The following is a 17,045-nucleotide window of genomic DNA, read 5'->3' on the forward strand; positions in this document are numbered from 1 at the left end:
ATTTTGAGAGTTGTATTAGTTGTTCATTGCTGTGACAAAATATCTGAGAAAAAACAACTTAAAGGAGAAGAAATTTATTTTGGATCGTGGTTGCAACCCATGGTCACTTGGTCCTATCACAATGGGTCTGTGGTGAGGCACAACATCATGATGAGGAGGAGATGTGGAGCAAAGCTGTTCATATCACAATGGCCAGGAAGAAGAGAGAGAGAGAGAGAGAAAGTGAGAGAGAATAAGGGCAGGAGTTTCAGCCTTCTAGGGCAAAGCTCCAGTGATCTACTTCCTCTGATGAGTCTCTACCTCCTATAGTTTTCACTACCTCCAAATAATACACGCAATTATGAGCTCATCAATGAATTAACCCACTGATGATCTCAAAGCTCTCATGATCCAATTACTGCCTCCACCAAATACTCTGAACATTGCGGTATTAAGAACCACATCATTAACACGTGAGCCTTTGGAAGAAATGCTAGACTCAAACCATAGCAAGTTAAAAGCAAAGTGTGAGAAGCAACGACTTAAAATGAAACTTTGGGAAGAGGGGAAAACGTTTAAACAGAAGTTTTAGAAAGGCCACTGTGAGTGTTATGATGAAACATGTCCAACCACCACTGTTATGTTGCTTCTCCTTATTGGTCGATGCTTTCAAATTGTTGTTACTTTGGACACGAGATTATCATTAGACTGACCCTATTCATGGTAGTCACAGGAGTGAAAAGGAGATGGGAAAAAGAGGAGGAAACATTGGAAATGGGATGGGGAGGAGGAGGAGGAAGGTAGTAGCATCACCAAAACCAAGGCCATGTAATGTGTCTGCTTCAAAGAATTGTTTCTTATGTAATCTCACCTAATGAGGCCATGTAATGTGTCTGCTTCAAAGAATTGTTTCTTATGTAATCTCACCTAATGAGAATACGTTGAATTGTTCCACTGTTATTTAAAATTTTCATGGCTTTCTTTAAGGATTTGTCACTGTTATTTTTCTAATTATCCCTACCCTTCTCATCCCGTAAATGTTGGAACAATTTAGATATTGTTTTTAAGGTTATTCATTAGTTTCTTCAAAGCATTTAGTGTCTAACATCTGACTCACGACCTTCTGTGGGGGATGCTCAGGTTGTGTGGGTGAGAGAGAGAAAGAAAGAGGTCACAACACCTTTGAGTGAAAACTTTTTTAGAACTTGCCAAGCCTAAGCCTCCTCTCCCCCCTTGGGCCTTTCCTCACTCTCACATTCATGCTCCCTCTTCCTTCCTTCATCTGCTCTTTATGCTCAGGGGTTTTTATTCGTTTGGTTTTGCAGCACTGGTGACAGAGCCCAGGGTTTCCAGAATACTGGGCAAGTGCTCTCCTTACCACTGAGCTACACCCTTACTCCTACTCAGATGTTTTATTTATTTTTAATTGTAAAAAAAAAAAAAAAACAATGAAAAGGACATAATTGTTTTTATCACAGTCACACTTCATTTGGATCAAAGTAGTAACATATTGCTTTATCATCAAACACAATAAAAAAAATCTTCCCATTTTGAAGACATAAAAGTCATTCTAAATATTGAAAGTCTTTGGTTTTTTAATGCTGGGGATTCAATTCAGGGCATTCTGCATGCTAGGCAAGAGCTCTTCCAGTGAGCTACATCCCCAGCCCCTCATCCTAAATATTACAATAAATCAAGTTAAAATTTCAAAAAATAGCTTTCCAAAACCAAATGTCTTATGATAAAGGAACACATATGAACTGTGTATATGTTTTCTCAAAACAACTAAAAGAAAACCAGTTATTTAGTTGTATAACTTAATGGCTTATATTTCAGTCGGGCACATTTTTATATAATCTTCCCACATTTTAACTTGTTATGTTGTTACTTATGGTATTTTAAATAGCAGTTTATGTCTCAAGACAGATTTTCTAGCTATCACTCTCACTAGTCCTTCTTTTTACTTCTTTGTTCCTTGCAAAGAAAGTGCTGGCGTCCCGCTGTGTGATCTAGCCTATAATCAAATTGGCCATTGTAGTTATGAAACTCATCTAACTTTCTAAGAAGGTGACATTTAAAACTCTTTATCATAACTACTTAATTTTCATTTTTGAACAATAAAGAGAAGTATTAAATATTACTTATTTCAGGTATTCAATTCAGTACTTTTAAAATAATATTCAACAAAGTAAAAATAATGCATTCATTTTGCCTCAAAAATTGGGAATCACTGGCATTTGATTGCAATAATGATTTAAAATTAACAAGCTGATTCCTTCCCAGAATACACTTGTTCTGATGACGTTCTGGTGACAAGGTAAAACTCCTCTTCATTTTAGGTACAACACTTGGATGACTTGGATTCCAAAAATCCAAGTAACACCCAAGGGATTCCATTCCCTGTAGTCACTCATCTGAACCACAGACATGAGGGACCAGTCTGAAAGAGACACGTATGGAGCAAGTGCAGCTCCAGCTGTGCGTCATCCCTTTAATGAAGTGAAGCCTTAGAGGGAAGAACAGGGAGGATGTATCAGTTGTTAGGAAAATGTAGGCTACTGGTAGAAAATAACATCCTCTATTAATAAGATCTAAGGTGCGACTCACATAATTGTCGTAATTGTTAAGGTGGATGGGGAACATGCAGCATTTTTTTTTTCATAAATGCCTAAAGTGTGTGGGACTGCATATGGGTTTAGAGAGTGATTTTTATAAAAGAAGGTGGAGATCTCAACTCCCTTTATCCTGTCTATATAAATGTCTGAGCATGTGGTTGTAGTGCTTTCTGGGAAGTGCCTTGACAGAGAACCTAAGCTCAACAAAGCAGTCTTGATCTGAGTGAGCCAGCTGACACCATGAAACTATCAGGTGTCTTTCTGCTCCTCTCTCTGGCTCTTTTCTGCCTTTTCTCAGGTGAGTTGTTTTCTTAAAATTAAAACCCCGTATTATACTGAACTGTAGATGAGAAGAGTAGTTCTTCAGCCTATTTTAAAATTCTAGCAATTTTAATACGAAAGACCTATTAGGATAGATCATCATAATAGGGATGATAATGATTGTGATGATGAAAATGATGAGGGTGACAATGATGAAAAAGAATTGCCATCTACCGAGCATATCCTCTACTCTAGGCATGTGCTAAGGGCTGTTATGTATCATATCCTTATTCATTAGTATAAGGAGTTCAGATCCCTGTTTTATATATAAGAAACTGTGGCACAGAGAAGTTAAGAAAATTGTCGGAGTATTTGCAAATAGTAAATAGAATTTCTAATTTGAATCCAGATCTTGTAGACATCACAGTTTATGCTTGCTTCAAAGAACTAATCTGGAGGATGGGTAATTGCTTTAAAATATTAACCTTAATTTTATTCTTGGCTTTCTAAGACAAAGGAAAGCTTTTGTGTCCTCAGTAATTATTACAAAGGCACTCAAATAATTAATATTGAAACAAAGGAGAAATGCTAATTCAATAAGGAAATTCTTGAAGTTATTGAGCCTTAGAATGCAGAAACATGTTATTTGTGAATTAAATAACTTTTAAGCAGGGGGATATATTTGCCACCTTAATGAACAACAGCTGTATATTTTATCAACCGAAGGAATTCAAAGACAATCATACCTCAATATGACTTCTTTTCCTCTGGAGACAAAAAGATTTCTAGGTACCAGGTCTATCTGAATGGACAGACCATTTGTATCTATTTTTCTTCCTTATTATTCTAGTCTTCTATGTTGGGGTGGATGGTGTGTTCACTAGGGTGTCTAGACCCAAGCAAGATCTAGTCCCATCTCGTCTACAAGTAACTGTCAACGGAGAAATGTCTAAACTCTATGAGTTATTCTTTCTTGTATAAAATGCTAGAAATGAGACTAAGCCCTCACACTTTCCATGTATGATCTATTGTTTTCTGTGACAATAGCAGATGGGTTTTGGTGTATAAAAGATTTTAAATGACTTGAACTTCTAGAATCAATTTTTCTATGAGACTTAGCTTCTGGAGAAACCTCTGCCCACAGTCACTGGACACATTTACATAAATAAATATATTTTAAATATGAAAAGAACTGGATAAAGGATTCCTGTGATGTTATGAATTAAACATGACTACTAATGTCAAATAACTTTAATGAGTAGTTCAATCAATTCCTGAGATGGGAGGAAAAAATAGACTTGACTAGGTTAAAATTTAGTTGCAAATACAGTTCCTGAAATACGTTGCTATCTTCTTGTTGCTTCTCTTTACAAAGATGAACTGATCATTAATAGTGTCTGATTGATTTATATGCCAAATTTATCAAAGCATGGGTACTTCATAAACATACTACTATTGGGAGCAAATGTGCCCAAAAGTCAAAATATTGAAACATAGAAAGATGACTTTCAGTCCAGGCATTTCCATTTTATGGCTTTGTGACCTTTCTGAGCCTCATTTTTCTCATATGTAAAATGGGATATGAAAGGACTACCTCTCTATGGGGAACTAAATGAGAAAAAATGCATGTCAAGTGCTTAACAGAGTGGATGGGTCTTAGTAAGTGTTCAACAAATGTCTTTTTCTATTGCAATAATTAAAATCATATTTGCACAAGGGAGAATTAATTGTTAATTGTAGTAATTTTCCTAGGCCATAAAAATCACTGAAAGTATTTACCAAATTATAGACTCCCAGATCCTATCTGGGAATTTTCAAGGGGTTGTCCAAAGAACTAGTATGTTTAATAACCACCTACTCTGCTAGTTATGATTCCACGAGGTTGGTAAATACTGCTGGAAATTATTACTAACTGCCTTTCAAATTTAAAAGTTCTGTTCTCTCTTTATCCTCATTAACACAGAGTGCACTTTAAGGTATTTCCAGCTGTCCTCTCTTAAGTGATGGCCAGCATTTCAGATGTGTTGCATTCATCCACAATTCTCACGAGGTGGCCTTGGCTCAAACTCAGCAGCATGTACCAAGATTAGACCTAGGATTTTTATTGTTTCAGTTTTTAACCTCTGAACTAACTGTTCACAATCTAAAATCATGCAGGCTAGTTCAGAAGGAAGAAGAGGAAGAGAAACAAGATTGCATATGTGTATTGTTTTCCTATTTTAGGAATTTGGAGAGATGTGGAAGGAGAAATGAGGCCTAGAGAAGGGAATGGGTTGGTCCTTACCATTTATTTGGCTTAAACTTTAGCATATCAGTTCTGAGCTCAATGATAAGTGGACTCTCCAACTCTGTAACAAAGGCTTTGGGGAGGAACTGCATGGACTGCATTTGGGAATATCAATGTTAGAGGAGATTTTCGAATCCAACTTCTCCAAAATAATACCGAAGAGAGTAAGTCCATCCTCATAGACAATTAATTACTAGGCCAGTAGTATCACAGACATCTTCAGATCCTTAGACCATTTTCTCCCATCTCACCTTAACCTCCAACAAATATTGCCCCTTCATGGCCCGTGCCCTTACAACATAACTTTCCGAGTTTCTTCTGCTCCCTAAAAAAGTGAGCAGATATAAAAATTTAAACTACATGCCATAACTTCTTGAGATAGACAAGAGCCAGGAACAGGTTTTAGGGATTATTTAAGTTTGCAAATCTCAATCTGCACATGCAAAAAAAAATATTGCTTGTATTTATATATTTGTATTTTACACTTTTTTCAGGTGTCGTCAGCCAAGGAGGACAGGTCAGTGCTTAGTTTTATCTATTTTTCTTACCTGGATGGTGCTTGGTTGGTATTCCCTGGCCTAAAAGTTTTCTTTATGATGTGAAAGAGCAAAACAATGAGCAGACAGGCCCAATGCAGAAATCATCTGAAATGATGATTTTTTTAAACTACCAAATTTAAAATAGCCTATGTATGCATTCGTATATTTTGACAGAGTAGTATGAATATAAATTAAAAATAGGAAAGATATGAGATAAAATTTAGACTCTATCCCTGACTTCATTATGTGATCTTGGGTGGGGAAATTGGGTTCTCTGAGCTGCGATTTCGATAGTTAAAGAAAAGGAATATTATTATTCACTTCCTAGAATTGAAAGTACATATAACTTGCATAAGCTCTATGAAAATATTTGAGAAACTATAAAAGTTACATGTGGATTACTTATTGATTAGTAATTAGCCTCTGGAGGAGTTAGGACAGCAATATCATTTCTGTTTTAGAAATAAGAGCTGAAAGTAGAGAACTTGTTTAATATTGATGTTCTGAATTGAAGATACACAGACTGGCACAGTCAAATTTAAACACAATGTTGGGTTGAAACTTGGAACGCTCACAATTTGTTTTCATTGTTAGGCTTTTTTTTTTTTTTTCAATTAATTCAACATGTTTTACTACCCTTCATGATCTAACTATCAAAAACTGATATAAATAAGTGCTGTCCTCTCTGCCAGTTCTACTCTTAATGTCCTCAATGATCTAGACACTATTTTTTGTTTGTTTCTTTCTTTGTTTGGTTTTTAAAAAGTGGTAATTGAATCCTGGGGCATTCTACCACTGAGATACATCATCTGTCCTTTTTATTTTTTATTTTGAGACAGAGTCTTGCTAAGTTGCCCAGGCTGAACTAAAACTTATGATCCTTCTGTTAAAGTCCCACAAGTAGGTTATAGGCATGGGACGCTCTGCCTGACTACACTAGTTGTTGTTTAGTCTTGGTGTATCTAAGAACTCTTGGCATCAAAATTTCCAGACACTACTGCCAACTGACTGAAGTTGGCAAAGAAGTTGAAAAATATTTTCCAACCCTAATATACCCATTATATTGCACAACACTTTGTTTGATTCAAATGTGTCATCTTGGAAATTAAGACGCAATTTAAAATTAGTGATAGTTTACAATTAATTACCTCTGTTTTTGTGTGTTTAACACATATATGCATGTGTGTTTGTTTTGCTCTTTTAAAATTGACTCACCATATTTTAATAAGTGTAATAGCAATTCTACCTTAAATATAAAGGCACACACACACATGAAAAGAGCATAAAACTCAGCCTATGTGTTTCACATCCTATTAGGTAGTGAAATATGATGATAAGAGAAATGAGATATATCTAAAAGGCATGAAATATAATCCCAGTTTTCTCATTAACATACAAATCACTTCCTTTCTTTGGACTTTCATTGCTCAGATTTTTAATCATATTTTCTAAAGTTCATGTAAAATCCACTATTTACTGATTTTATTCCTTTAGATGGGCCGAAGTCTTATTGTTTCTTTGCTTCAGGGTCACCTGAGATGTTTTTCAGATATATAGATCCTCCTACAAGAGACTGAACAATAATTGCAGAGGCAAGGGGGTCTGGATCTTCATTCTAAATTATCATCTAGGTGACACACATACAGAATAAATTCTGATCTCTTTTCTCAGGGAGAAATCTGTACAGAGAAAAGCACTGGCCTTAGAGCCAGACAATGCAGATGAGTCCTAATTCAAATACTCACTTGCTCTTTGATTTGGGTAACATATCTTCTCTCCCATTGCCTTGGTGCCACAACTTTAAGATGAGGGGTAGGATTCAATGATCTCTAAGACCTCTTTCCCCACGAAATATTTGAATCACTATGAACTAAGCCTGACCTGTCAAGACTGCTGTCTTTCCTCCACTTAAATAGAAAGGACAGGGAAGGTTCCGCCCTTGCTGATCATGTCATGGCTACCCTTCCTCTTCTGCATGGCTGGAAGGAAACTGGAGCAGGAAAGGAAACTCACATCAGGAGCATGCCTGCTCAGGTCAGGTTCAGACAAGACCAAAGGAAGTCCATCTCAACATTCAAGTCATTCTTTGCGTGTCAAGAATTCTCTCCATGATGAATCATCTAATGGGAGATTATAGTTAGCAATTTAAATTATAGACCTTTAAACATTTCACATTCTTTCATAAAGACTGTTCATGGTCAACAGAGAGCATGTTCCCAGACTTTTGGAATTCATGTTCCAATAAAGTTTTCCCTATAAATATAAATGATTCATATTTGACCAAGTCTTTCATTTCCCTAGGATTAGAGGGTTAGGAAAACTGGTCTTAAATAACATATTAATAAGAGCAGTAAAATAAAACTACTATTTACTACAGCAAGCATTTCATTAAAGAAATTGTGGGACAACATCAAAAAGTTTAAAAGACATTCTCAGAAAAAAAATAGTCCTTTGAACTGAATAATTTTTTTTAATTACTCACATTGCTTTTAATGTTTTCTATTTTCCTACCAGGCTCTGTATTTGGGAACCATATCTTTAAAGTGTTGTTTAGATGAGTAGTCTGATTGGAACAAACAGAGAAAACATATTCAAAGGCAATGATTTACAAATATATTCTGCACAATATTTCTTGAGATAATTGTTTATTCTTTTTTTATTTTAAGATAAATATTGGTGGGATTTAAAACAACTAGTAAAAACAATGTTCCATGATTAGAATGAGTTTAGGACTCTTGAATGGTACTAGTTACCTGGATTTTACTTAAAATTAGTAAACTTACAGATATCTAAATATGGTTTGGAGATGTTATCCAGTATCTACAACTTAACTAGAGATGGAAAACCCAAAGCCTCAGAAAGAGGACATGGCTGGCTTGTCTTCCAGCGGCAGAGCAGCCGGGAAACCAACACCCCAGGACCACTGGATCCATATGACCAGGGCTTGAAGCAGCAATAGAAGGCCATGGAAAAGAACTTTGAGCTCTGTAATTATCTAAACAAATATGAGATAGTGATCATCATCATTTCTTTCTTTATTTCTTTTTCCTTTTTTTTTTTTTTTTTTTTAGTACTGGGGATTGAACTCAGGGGCACTGGACCACTGAGCCACATCCCCAGCCTTATTTTGTACTTTATTTAGAGACAGGATCTCACTGAGTTGCTTAGCACCTCGTTTTTGCTGAGGCTGGCTTTGAACTCAAGATCATCCTGCCTCTGCCTCCCAAACCACTGGGATTACAGGTTTGCTAATCCTAATTTCTGAAGCAAAAAATATGACAAAAACAATAGTACAAAATGACTTTTCTGTTCACATAAAAAAGTTTTGAAACCCAGGAGGAGAAGAAGACAGAAAGCAGAACTTACTCTATCAGTTCAGGCAAGTAATGTTGAGAGCTAGTTCAGGTAGTAAATTTGAAATCAGTCTTATTGAGGTTAAAAAATATACAAAAGGAAATTTACAAGAGTCAGGAAATGGCAATGTTTCAGGCTGAGGGTAGGCAGAGGAATCCAAAGAATGATGCTCTTATGAAAAATTGGGAAAAAAAGAGTGTAAAGCTAGAGGGAAAGATATAGAGTTATATTTTGGACATAAATACATATTAAGTATGAATCAAGTTATTGACTAGAGATGTCATATACTATGACAATTCAGAATTAGAGTTTGAGATATTGATGAAATTCAAGGAAAAAGTCTGGGATTTATCAGTATTCTTTGGGAAAAATATATGTTCTTAGAGAAAATCAAGTGTATTAAATTATCTTGAAAATAAACATGATTAATGCCAAAGAGGGATAAAAAGATTTTTAAAAAGAGAATAAGTAGTTGGGGAACCAGAGCACTGACATATTACAAAACACTACAAAGAGTTTTTAAAAGGTTGAAGTAATAAAGAGTCTTTTAAAAGTACATACCATAGGGAATCACAAACTTTTTATAAACAGCCAAGAGGGGTAGTCTGAAAGGCATCTTTTAAAGAACAGTTTCAGCAGAGTAGGAGCTGGAAAAAGCAAGGGGAGGGCACGTCAAGGCAGAGAAGGATTAGGGGGTTAGGAAAACTGGTCTGGTGAAGGATGGAGTTGATTTAGTTGCAAAGATAGTGTTTTGGGGAAAAGAGATGTCGTCCTACATTGAAGCACGTGTGTGTGTGTGTGTGTGTGTGTGTGTGTGTGTGTGTGTTATGTAGTTATACGTGCACGCATGTGTGCTTGTGAGATTGCAATTTTCCACTGGTTTTATTTGTTCATCTAAAAAACTAGACTAAAATATTTGTGATCACAAGTCTTTAGTTGACTTGGTTGGTGACCCTGAAAGTTCAATTTTTCAACTAAGTCAATGGTTTTGTTGACTGTTATGGGAACTGAAAGGTTCACTCCATTCTGAAATGTTTTAGAAACTACAGTTCTTTGAAGAACCACAAGGGGTCAGGCTGATACTAAATATCATTCTTCTGAGTCTTGACAGTCTTAAAGCTGTAACACCAAAGTCAATAAATGGAATTTCTTCTTAAATTCAACACCACCTAAACAACACAAAATACAATAAATATCATTAAAATACGATGAATAATAATGAGCTCCAGAAATTCTGGAATGTGATACAATTTACATAACTGGTGTTTACGACAGAAATCTTCCACATAATACTTGGTATTTTACAAAGTGCTTTTATAGGATTAATCATGACATTATGATAATCCTAATTGGTATTCTCAGGCCCATGTTGAATATATAGAAACTTAAACTTAGAATAGTGAAATGTTTCCACAATGTAATGCAGCTAATAAATGAAGGAAGCAACATTTAAACCCAGGTCACTCTAATTCCATCCACTAGGACAACCCCTAACATTTCAGAAGCATTAGGGGCATTTTAATTATATTTAGAGGGATTTCAGACCTCCTGGGTCTTCTAATTGTCTCATGCATGAAACTTCAAAGGAGAAAAGGAATCCTCCCATCATCTACTGTCTAGACCTGCTTTGACTTCTACTAAGGAACCAGTTATTTGGGTTCTATTTAAAGGAGCCCAAATTAAAAATATAAAAGATGAGAAGAAATTCTGGCAAAGGAAAAGCATGACATTAGGAAATCTTAGTCTACTTCTCCCCAGGTTGTGAGAACTGTGTTCTCTTTCTAGCCCCGATATTCTCTTGTGTCACTCTGCCTCATGGAAGAGATTTGTACATAACTCTGCAGAGGCATTTCTCATCTTCCCCAATTCTTGGGCCCACAGAGAGTGGTACTTCTTCTGTCCACAGCCACCATGCTAAAATTTCTCACACAGTGAATACAGGGAGCTCTCTAGATATAAAAGAAGAAGCATTTGGCCAAAGTTGCTATTTCTTTCACCCAACTGAAGAACTTGAGACTTTTATTTAAGCTGCTTCACTGAAAGTAGTCACTGCTAAATCTTGGACCATTAAACCAAAAAGGGCCATTAAAAACACATAATCTCAGGGGCAGGCCAGTTTCTATGAGCTGCAGATGCCTTTCAGAGCTTCAGTTAGGAGAGACCTCCAGTGAGAAGGTTACTGTCTACATTCCTAATCCAGAACTATTTCAGATGGTGCCCAATGACTGTCTACAACTCTTGCATGACCAACTTTGACCCCTATGAACAACCCTGAGATTCTGGGAACCAGGCAGATCCAATGTTCTTTGGTTCATTTGTTATTTGGCTAAGAAAATGGAGTGCTTCGTCTAAGGTGACACACATAATCATCAGCAGAACGTACTTGCTGCAGACCACTGCAACTTAAAAGAATGAAATCCATCTGTTCTAAGGAGCTATGCTGATTGGTTGGATTTGATATACTGAAATTCTTCTCCCTCCTGGTCCCCTTTCCAGGGGACATAAGCAGGGATATCAAATGGGCTTGAGGGAGGCAGGGTCTGGAGGCTCTCAAAGTGAATGCTCTCCCCAAGTGCCTCTTCCATATCTGCTTTCTAAAGGACAAAAGAGGCTGGATCACAAGATCAAAGGGCCACCTGCCAGGGAAAGGTGCCTTAAGGACCCGTCTCTTTCAAGTAAGAGACTTTCTTGTTTACTTTGCTCACTGTCTTGAGACTCTAGATGGAGCTGCCTGGTGCTCAGCTTTCCTCCTGCCTGTGCTGGTCCCAGTGAAGCAGTTATCATGCTTGGCACTGTCCTTATCCCAGCTCTTCTTTGCCGCTCTAATGCAGATGAGACTGTGTGCTTCCTGATACAGTGTTGGTTACCAATTCTTCTTTGGATGACCAGCACCCAGAACTGTGTGATAAAATATCAACGATGATACCTTGTTGAATCAAGCACACTGCTGTGAATGTAGACATTAGTGACTTAAATATAAAATACATAAGCTTTCCAGATAAAGGTGCCCTGTAACTTATGCAGGTCTCAAGATTGTCCAGTCTTGTGTCCATTTCAAAACCCAAGGGGACGATCTGTGTTCTGGAAGTAGGATGAAAGGATAGGATTATCCCTCAGGGTGGTGGGGAAAACAAGGACCAGAGCTGATAAGCCCCACACTATCCAGACTCAAGTGTATTTAGTGCCAAATTTCAACAAAAAATGTGCGATTTGCAATTTTAGGTACTTTAAACTTAAAATATGTTTTTGACCTAACTGTATGACTCAATGATAAATTTCCCATGCAAACCTTCAGATAAATTTGTTAGTGTACAGTGGTCTGCTAACATCTTTTAAAAAATGATTCCTCTTGATTGTTCATATATTTTCCCAAAACATTATCTTTTAGATAAATGTTGTTGTGTACAAGATATACAGCATGATGTTGTGAGATAAATATGGATATTAAAAGGATGGCCATAGTCAACATATCCATCACCTCAAATAAGTACTCGTGTTTTGTTTGTGTTGGTGTAGGAGCAGCTAAAATATACTCATTTATCATGAATCCCCCAGATGGTACAATTGAAGAACTGATAATCCTTATGTTGTATATGAGACCTAATAAGCTATTTTAATGAAACCTACATGTCCTGACTACAAGTGCAATCAAGGACACATAGTGATAGATGATCTTCAATTCTCTCAGTAAGACTATATTGGAAATCAACCACAGTAAACTGTTGGAAATTCTGAACCAGCAATGAGAAGAAATATGTTCAAGCATTGGGAAGCCACTTAAATTTCCAGAAGACCAGAATTCCCATCTCTCAACTGATTATTAAAATATAGCTAATAGAACTCTCAAGATTATTGCTAGGCCCAACTGAAGTAATCTATATGTAAGTAGCTAAATATTATAAAGCAATTGATAATTATAAAACATTATTTTAATGGAACTAGAACAGAGATAAAGCAAGTTTCCTTCATTCACATGTAAATGCCACTACATGCACATAGCTGTTATTAGAAGGCAATCAGTTTAAGCTATTTCATATTGATTGTACCCTGCAAAAAAAGGCACAAATTTCATTTGCACAACATTCACCAAATTGACATTGCATTAAAATGTCAGACTCCTTTTGAAATACCACTATAACTGAGCCAATATATTAGTGCACAGGTGACATCATTCCTTCCCATGATTATGGTTACTAATCAGTCAAAACACATAGTCTCAACAAGACTAAAGGCAACCTCAGACTTCTTCTAAACACAGCAACTTAGGCAGTCATTACTAAATTATTGTAGTGGGCACAAAAATTCAAATTCTACAAACAGACTTTGAGGCAAAATAACTTAATATAAAGACATTATTCTCTGGTTTTCAAGGGATAATAAGTGATGCTGAATCCACTGAAAAAATTATAAAACATTAGGTAATGTCTGGGGGCCCTTGAAAGGATCACCTATGTTTTTATTTTAATTTAATTTGTTTATTTTTATGTGGTACTGAGGATCAAACCCAGTGCCTCACACAAGCAAGGCAAGCACTCTGCCTCTGAGCTACAGCCCCAGCCCACCTATATTTTTATAGTATGCAGAAAAAGTATTATTAGAGCACATCAATACAGTTTTTCAAACTGTCATTTAATGACCTCCAAAACTACTCTCAGTTGGAGTAATTTATTGTTGGAGCAAAAATTCTTAACTATAGCATTGGACATTGTTAATGTATTCCTGAATACAATAATTTTACAGTGTATTTCTTATAAGGAATTTCCTATGGCTTAAAGAAAAAGTCTCAGTTGTATTTAATGTATTCTACATAAGCAGATAATGAAAGCTATTCTCTAGTTCAGGAAGTTCTTATGTCACAACTATATATACATATATGTCACAAATATACGTATGTATCATATATAAGTAAATGTACATATCTTATATATGTACTCATACATATATGTATTTATTTATATACATATATATTGCAAATATGTATATATATGTATAAATCCATGCATATATCTCTCTATATGTATACACATATATGTTTGTGGCATATATATGTGTGTATACATATATGCACATATACACACATGTATGTACATATACATATATATATATATATATATATATACATATACATATACACATGTATATATTTATTTGTGTGGTTTTAAAATTTCACTGCCCAAAGCTTCTGTTTGGAGGACAGTCCTTGAGATAGAAGGTGCTGATGTAAATGTCACTGTGCTTACTTTGTAGATCGACTGTGGAGAGTTCCGTGATCCCAAGGTATTCTGTACTCGGGAATCCAACCCCCACTGTGGCTCCGATGGCCAGACATATGGCAATAAATGTTCCTTCTGTAAGGCAGTGGCGTAAGTGTCATACTCACCACACCTGTCCCTTGCAAGCAAAAACTTCCAGAATAAGACTGAGATGCTTTTCTTGAAGCATTTTAGAAAGTTCTACCCATACCTCACTATAGAGACTGAAGAAACAAGACTCAGGCAAATTGATTGAAAACAAATTGTCAAAAGCAACAAATAAAAAACAAAAAACAAATAATTTAAAAATAATGATCATCACTTTACTCTGTTATTATTAGTTTTGATTTATATTAGGTTATTTTAAAAATTATATATCATATACATAGAAATAACTTTGACACCTTGTATTTTTATTTATTTTTAATTTAAAACATGAATTCATAATGAACATGTTGGTTAGTGTATAACATAACTCACTAATTAATACTGAATTTTCTCAGGAAGGTCAGTGGGGTAGAACAAAATTTGAATATATGGGTGCATACTAATAAGAGGTCCAGAATGTGTAGTCTTCTAGAAAATGACAAATACATGAATATTTGGTTCATTTTTTCACATCTTCTGTCAGGATAGAACTATGACATCAGAGTCTCTTTGCTGTTATTCCTTCTGTTACTTCTGCCTTTTCCATATGTATATCTATTTCCTCACTGAGAATGAGCAATTGGTGCTGAAAGATCTGTCTTATCAAAACAGATTTGCCAGGCATGGTGGTGCATGCCTGTAATCCCAGCAGCTCTGGAGGCTGAAGCAGGAGGATCGCGAATTCAAGGCCAGCCTCAGCAAAAGTGAGGCGCAAAGCAACTCAATGAGTCCTTGTCTCTAAATAAAATACAAAATAGGGCTGGGGATGTAGCTCAGTGGTCAAGTGCCCCTGAGTTCAATCTCCAGTACCAAAAACCAAACCAAAACAACAATAACAAAAAATCCCTGAGATTTGTTTAAGACTTATGCTCTCCAAAGTTAGGCCAGATGTCACTTGTGAGTGTATTTAATTAACCTCTGCTACATAATAGATACGGATATCTATAGAATCAAATGAGTGGAAGGACCATGACATGCCATAGCTAAACCTGCTTCCGACTTCTGAGCTGAGTACTTGGGATGTTGCACTGAGGATGTATTTGTCTTATTTTATTTTATTATTTTTTAGGAAAAGTGATGGGAAGATTATCCTAAAGCATCCAGGAAAATGCTGAATTATAGCCAGTGTTTTATTCTGGCTTGCCGACTCTCAAATCTTTCTTCACTTCTGTTTTTACTTTTCTTCAGCGAATCCCTTGAATTTGTAAAGACACACCTTCTACTCTATCTGGATCTTCAGGAGTTGATGATGTATTTCCCTTGATTCGCTTGTCAATAAAGTAAATTCTGCAGAAGCATTAACTGTGTTTTTACTTTGAGATCAAGAGAGAATACAGATACACCATAAAATTACTGAAGCAGTATGAAAGTGGATGAGACCTGTTTTTCAAATCTAAATTGACCATCCAATTACTGTGAAATTATAGGAAAATTATCTTTTTTTTCAGTTGTAATCTTCATGAGAGTAATGAAAGATTTTTGAAAAGATGGCCATGTGTTATTCTTACAATTATTTAAAAACACTATTTTTAAGAATTAGATCACATAATGCTGATTCTTCCTAGTTTAAGGAAAAGATTTGGTATAAAAACAAAACTTTTGTGCTTTGTGGACCCTAGTATCCTCCTGTATCTGGAATAAGATCTAAACCACATGATCTAACAACATGTGGTACTCAGTTTCCCAGGGTCTACCAGATAGAAAAAAAAAGAATAAATTTTCAGTAAACAGTGACTTTTTGATACATGGTAAACATCCAATGAATATCCAGTGAACATACCAAAATCTCCAAAACAATATATATTCTGAGAATGTAGATACATTTTAAGCTTCATTGTGAAGTTAGAAAACTGTATAAATATTAGAAATCCTGGATTTAATTTGTTACCTGCTAGAGAAAACAGCTCCAATATTCCTTGGAAAACTGGGAATGGAACTATCATTTGACCCAGCTATTCCACTCTGGTTTGTACCCAAAGGACTTAAAATCAGCATACTACAGTGATGCATCCACATCAATGTTTATAGCAGCTCAATTCACAATAGCTAAGCCGTGGAACTAACCTAGAAGCTGTGGACAAAGAAAATGTGGCATATATACACAATGGAATATTACTCAGCATTAAAAGAGAATAAAATCATGACATTTGCAGGTAAATTGATGGAGTTGGAGAATATAATGCTAAGTGAAGTAAGCCAATCCCAAAAACCCAAATTCCAAATGTCTTCTCTGATATAAGGATGCTGATTCATAATGGGGGTGGATGTGGAGCATAGGAGGAACAGACAAACCTTAGATAGGACAAAGTGGAGGGAGGAGGTATGGGATAGGAAAGATGATGGAATGAAACAGACTTCATTACCCTAAGTACATGTATGAAAACACGAATGGTGTGACTCTGATTTGTGTACAACCAGAGACATGAAAAATTGTGCTCCATTTGTGTAATATGAATTGAATTGCACTCTGCTGTGATATATAACAAATTAGAATAAATTAAAAAAAGAAAACAGCTCCAGTTAGAATAAAACTGAAGGTTGAATACAGCCCTTTTGATAACCAGCTCAGTTTCATTGTAGCTGGCTCTATTCTGTGAAAACCCAGATTGCA

General features: G+C 35.8%; 1 protein-coding gene across 2 annotated transcripts; it reads left to right on the plus strand.

Moving 5' to 3' along the window:
- Window positions 1-2,505: 2,505 nt before the first annotated feature.
- Window positions 2,506-15,724, plus strand: Spink6 (serine peptidase inhibitor Kazal type 6). Of its 2 annotated transcripts, XM_015477621.2 has the most exons (5): window positions 2,506-2,892; window positions 5,637-5,659; window positions 11,636-11,710; window positions 14,283-14,398; window positions 15,504-15,724. In XM_015477621.2, the coding sequence occupies exons 1-5, from the start codon at window positions 2,835-2,837 to the stop codon at window positions 15,547-15,549; spliced, it is 318 nt and encodes a 105-aa protein (XP_015333107.1). In that variant the 5' UTR covers window positions 2,506-2,834; the 3' UTR covers window positions 15,550-15,724. The 2 variants fall into 2 exon arrangements, with proteins under 2 accessions (XP_015333107.1, XP_048667871.1); XM_048811914.1 differs by lacking the exon at window positions 11,636-11,710.
- The last annotated feature ends 1,321 nt before the right edge of the window (window positions 15,725-17,045 follow it).

Source organism: Marmota marmota, unplaced genomic scaffold (genome assembly GCF_001458135.2).
Source record: "Marmota marmota marmota unplaced genomic scaffold, marMar, whole genome shotgun sequence".
Lineage (NCBI taxonomy): Eukaryota > Metazoa > Chordata > Mammalia > Rodentia > Sciuridae > Marmota > Marmota marmota.

Coding starts and splice junctions, on each gene's coding strand:
- Spink6 (XM_015477621.2), top strand. CDS start 2,835: ATGAAACTATCAGGTGTCTTTCTGCTCCTCTCTCTGGCTCTTTTCTGC. Junction 5,660..11,635: donor TCGTCAGCCAAGGAGGACAG/GTCAGTGCTTAG, acceptor TGCTTTCTAAAG/GACAAAAGAGGCTGGATCAC. Junction 14,399..15,503: donor TCCTTCTGTAAGGCAGTGGC/GTAAGTGTCATA, acceptor ATTATTTTTTAG/GAAAAGTGATGGGAAGATTA.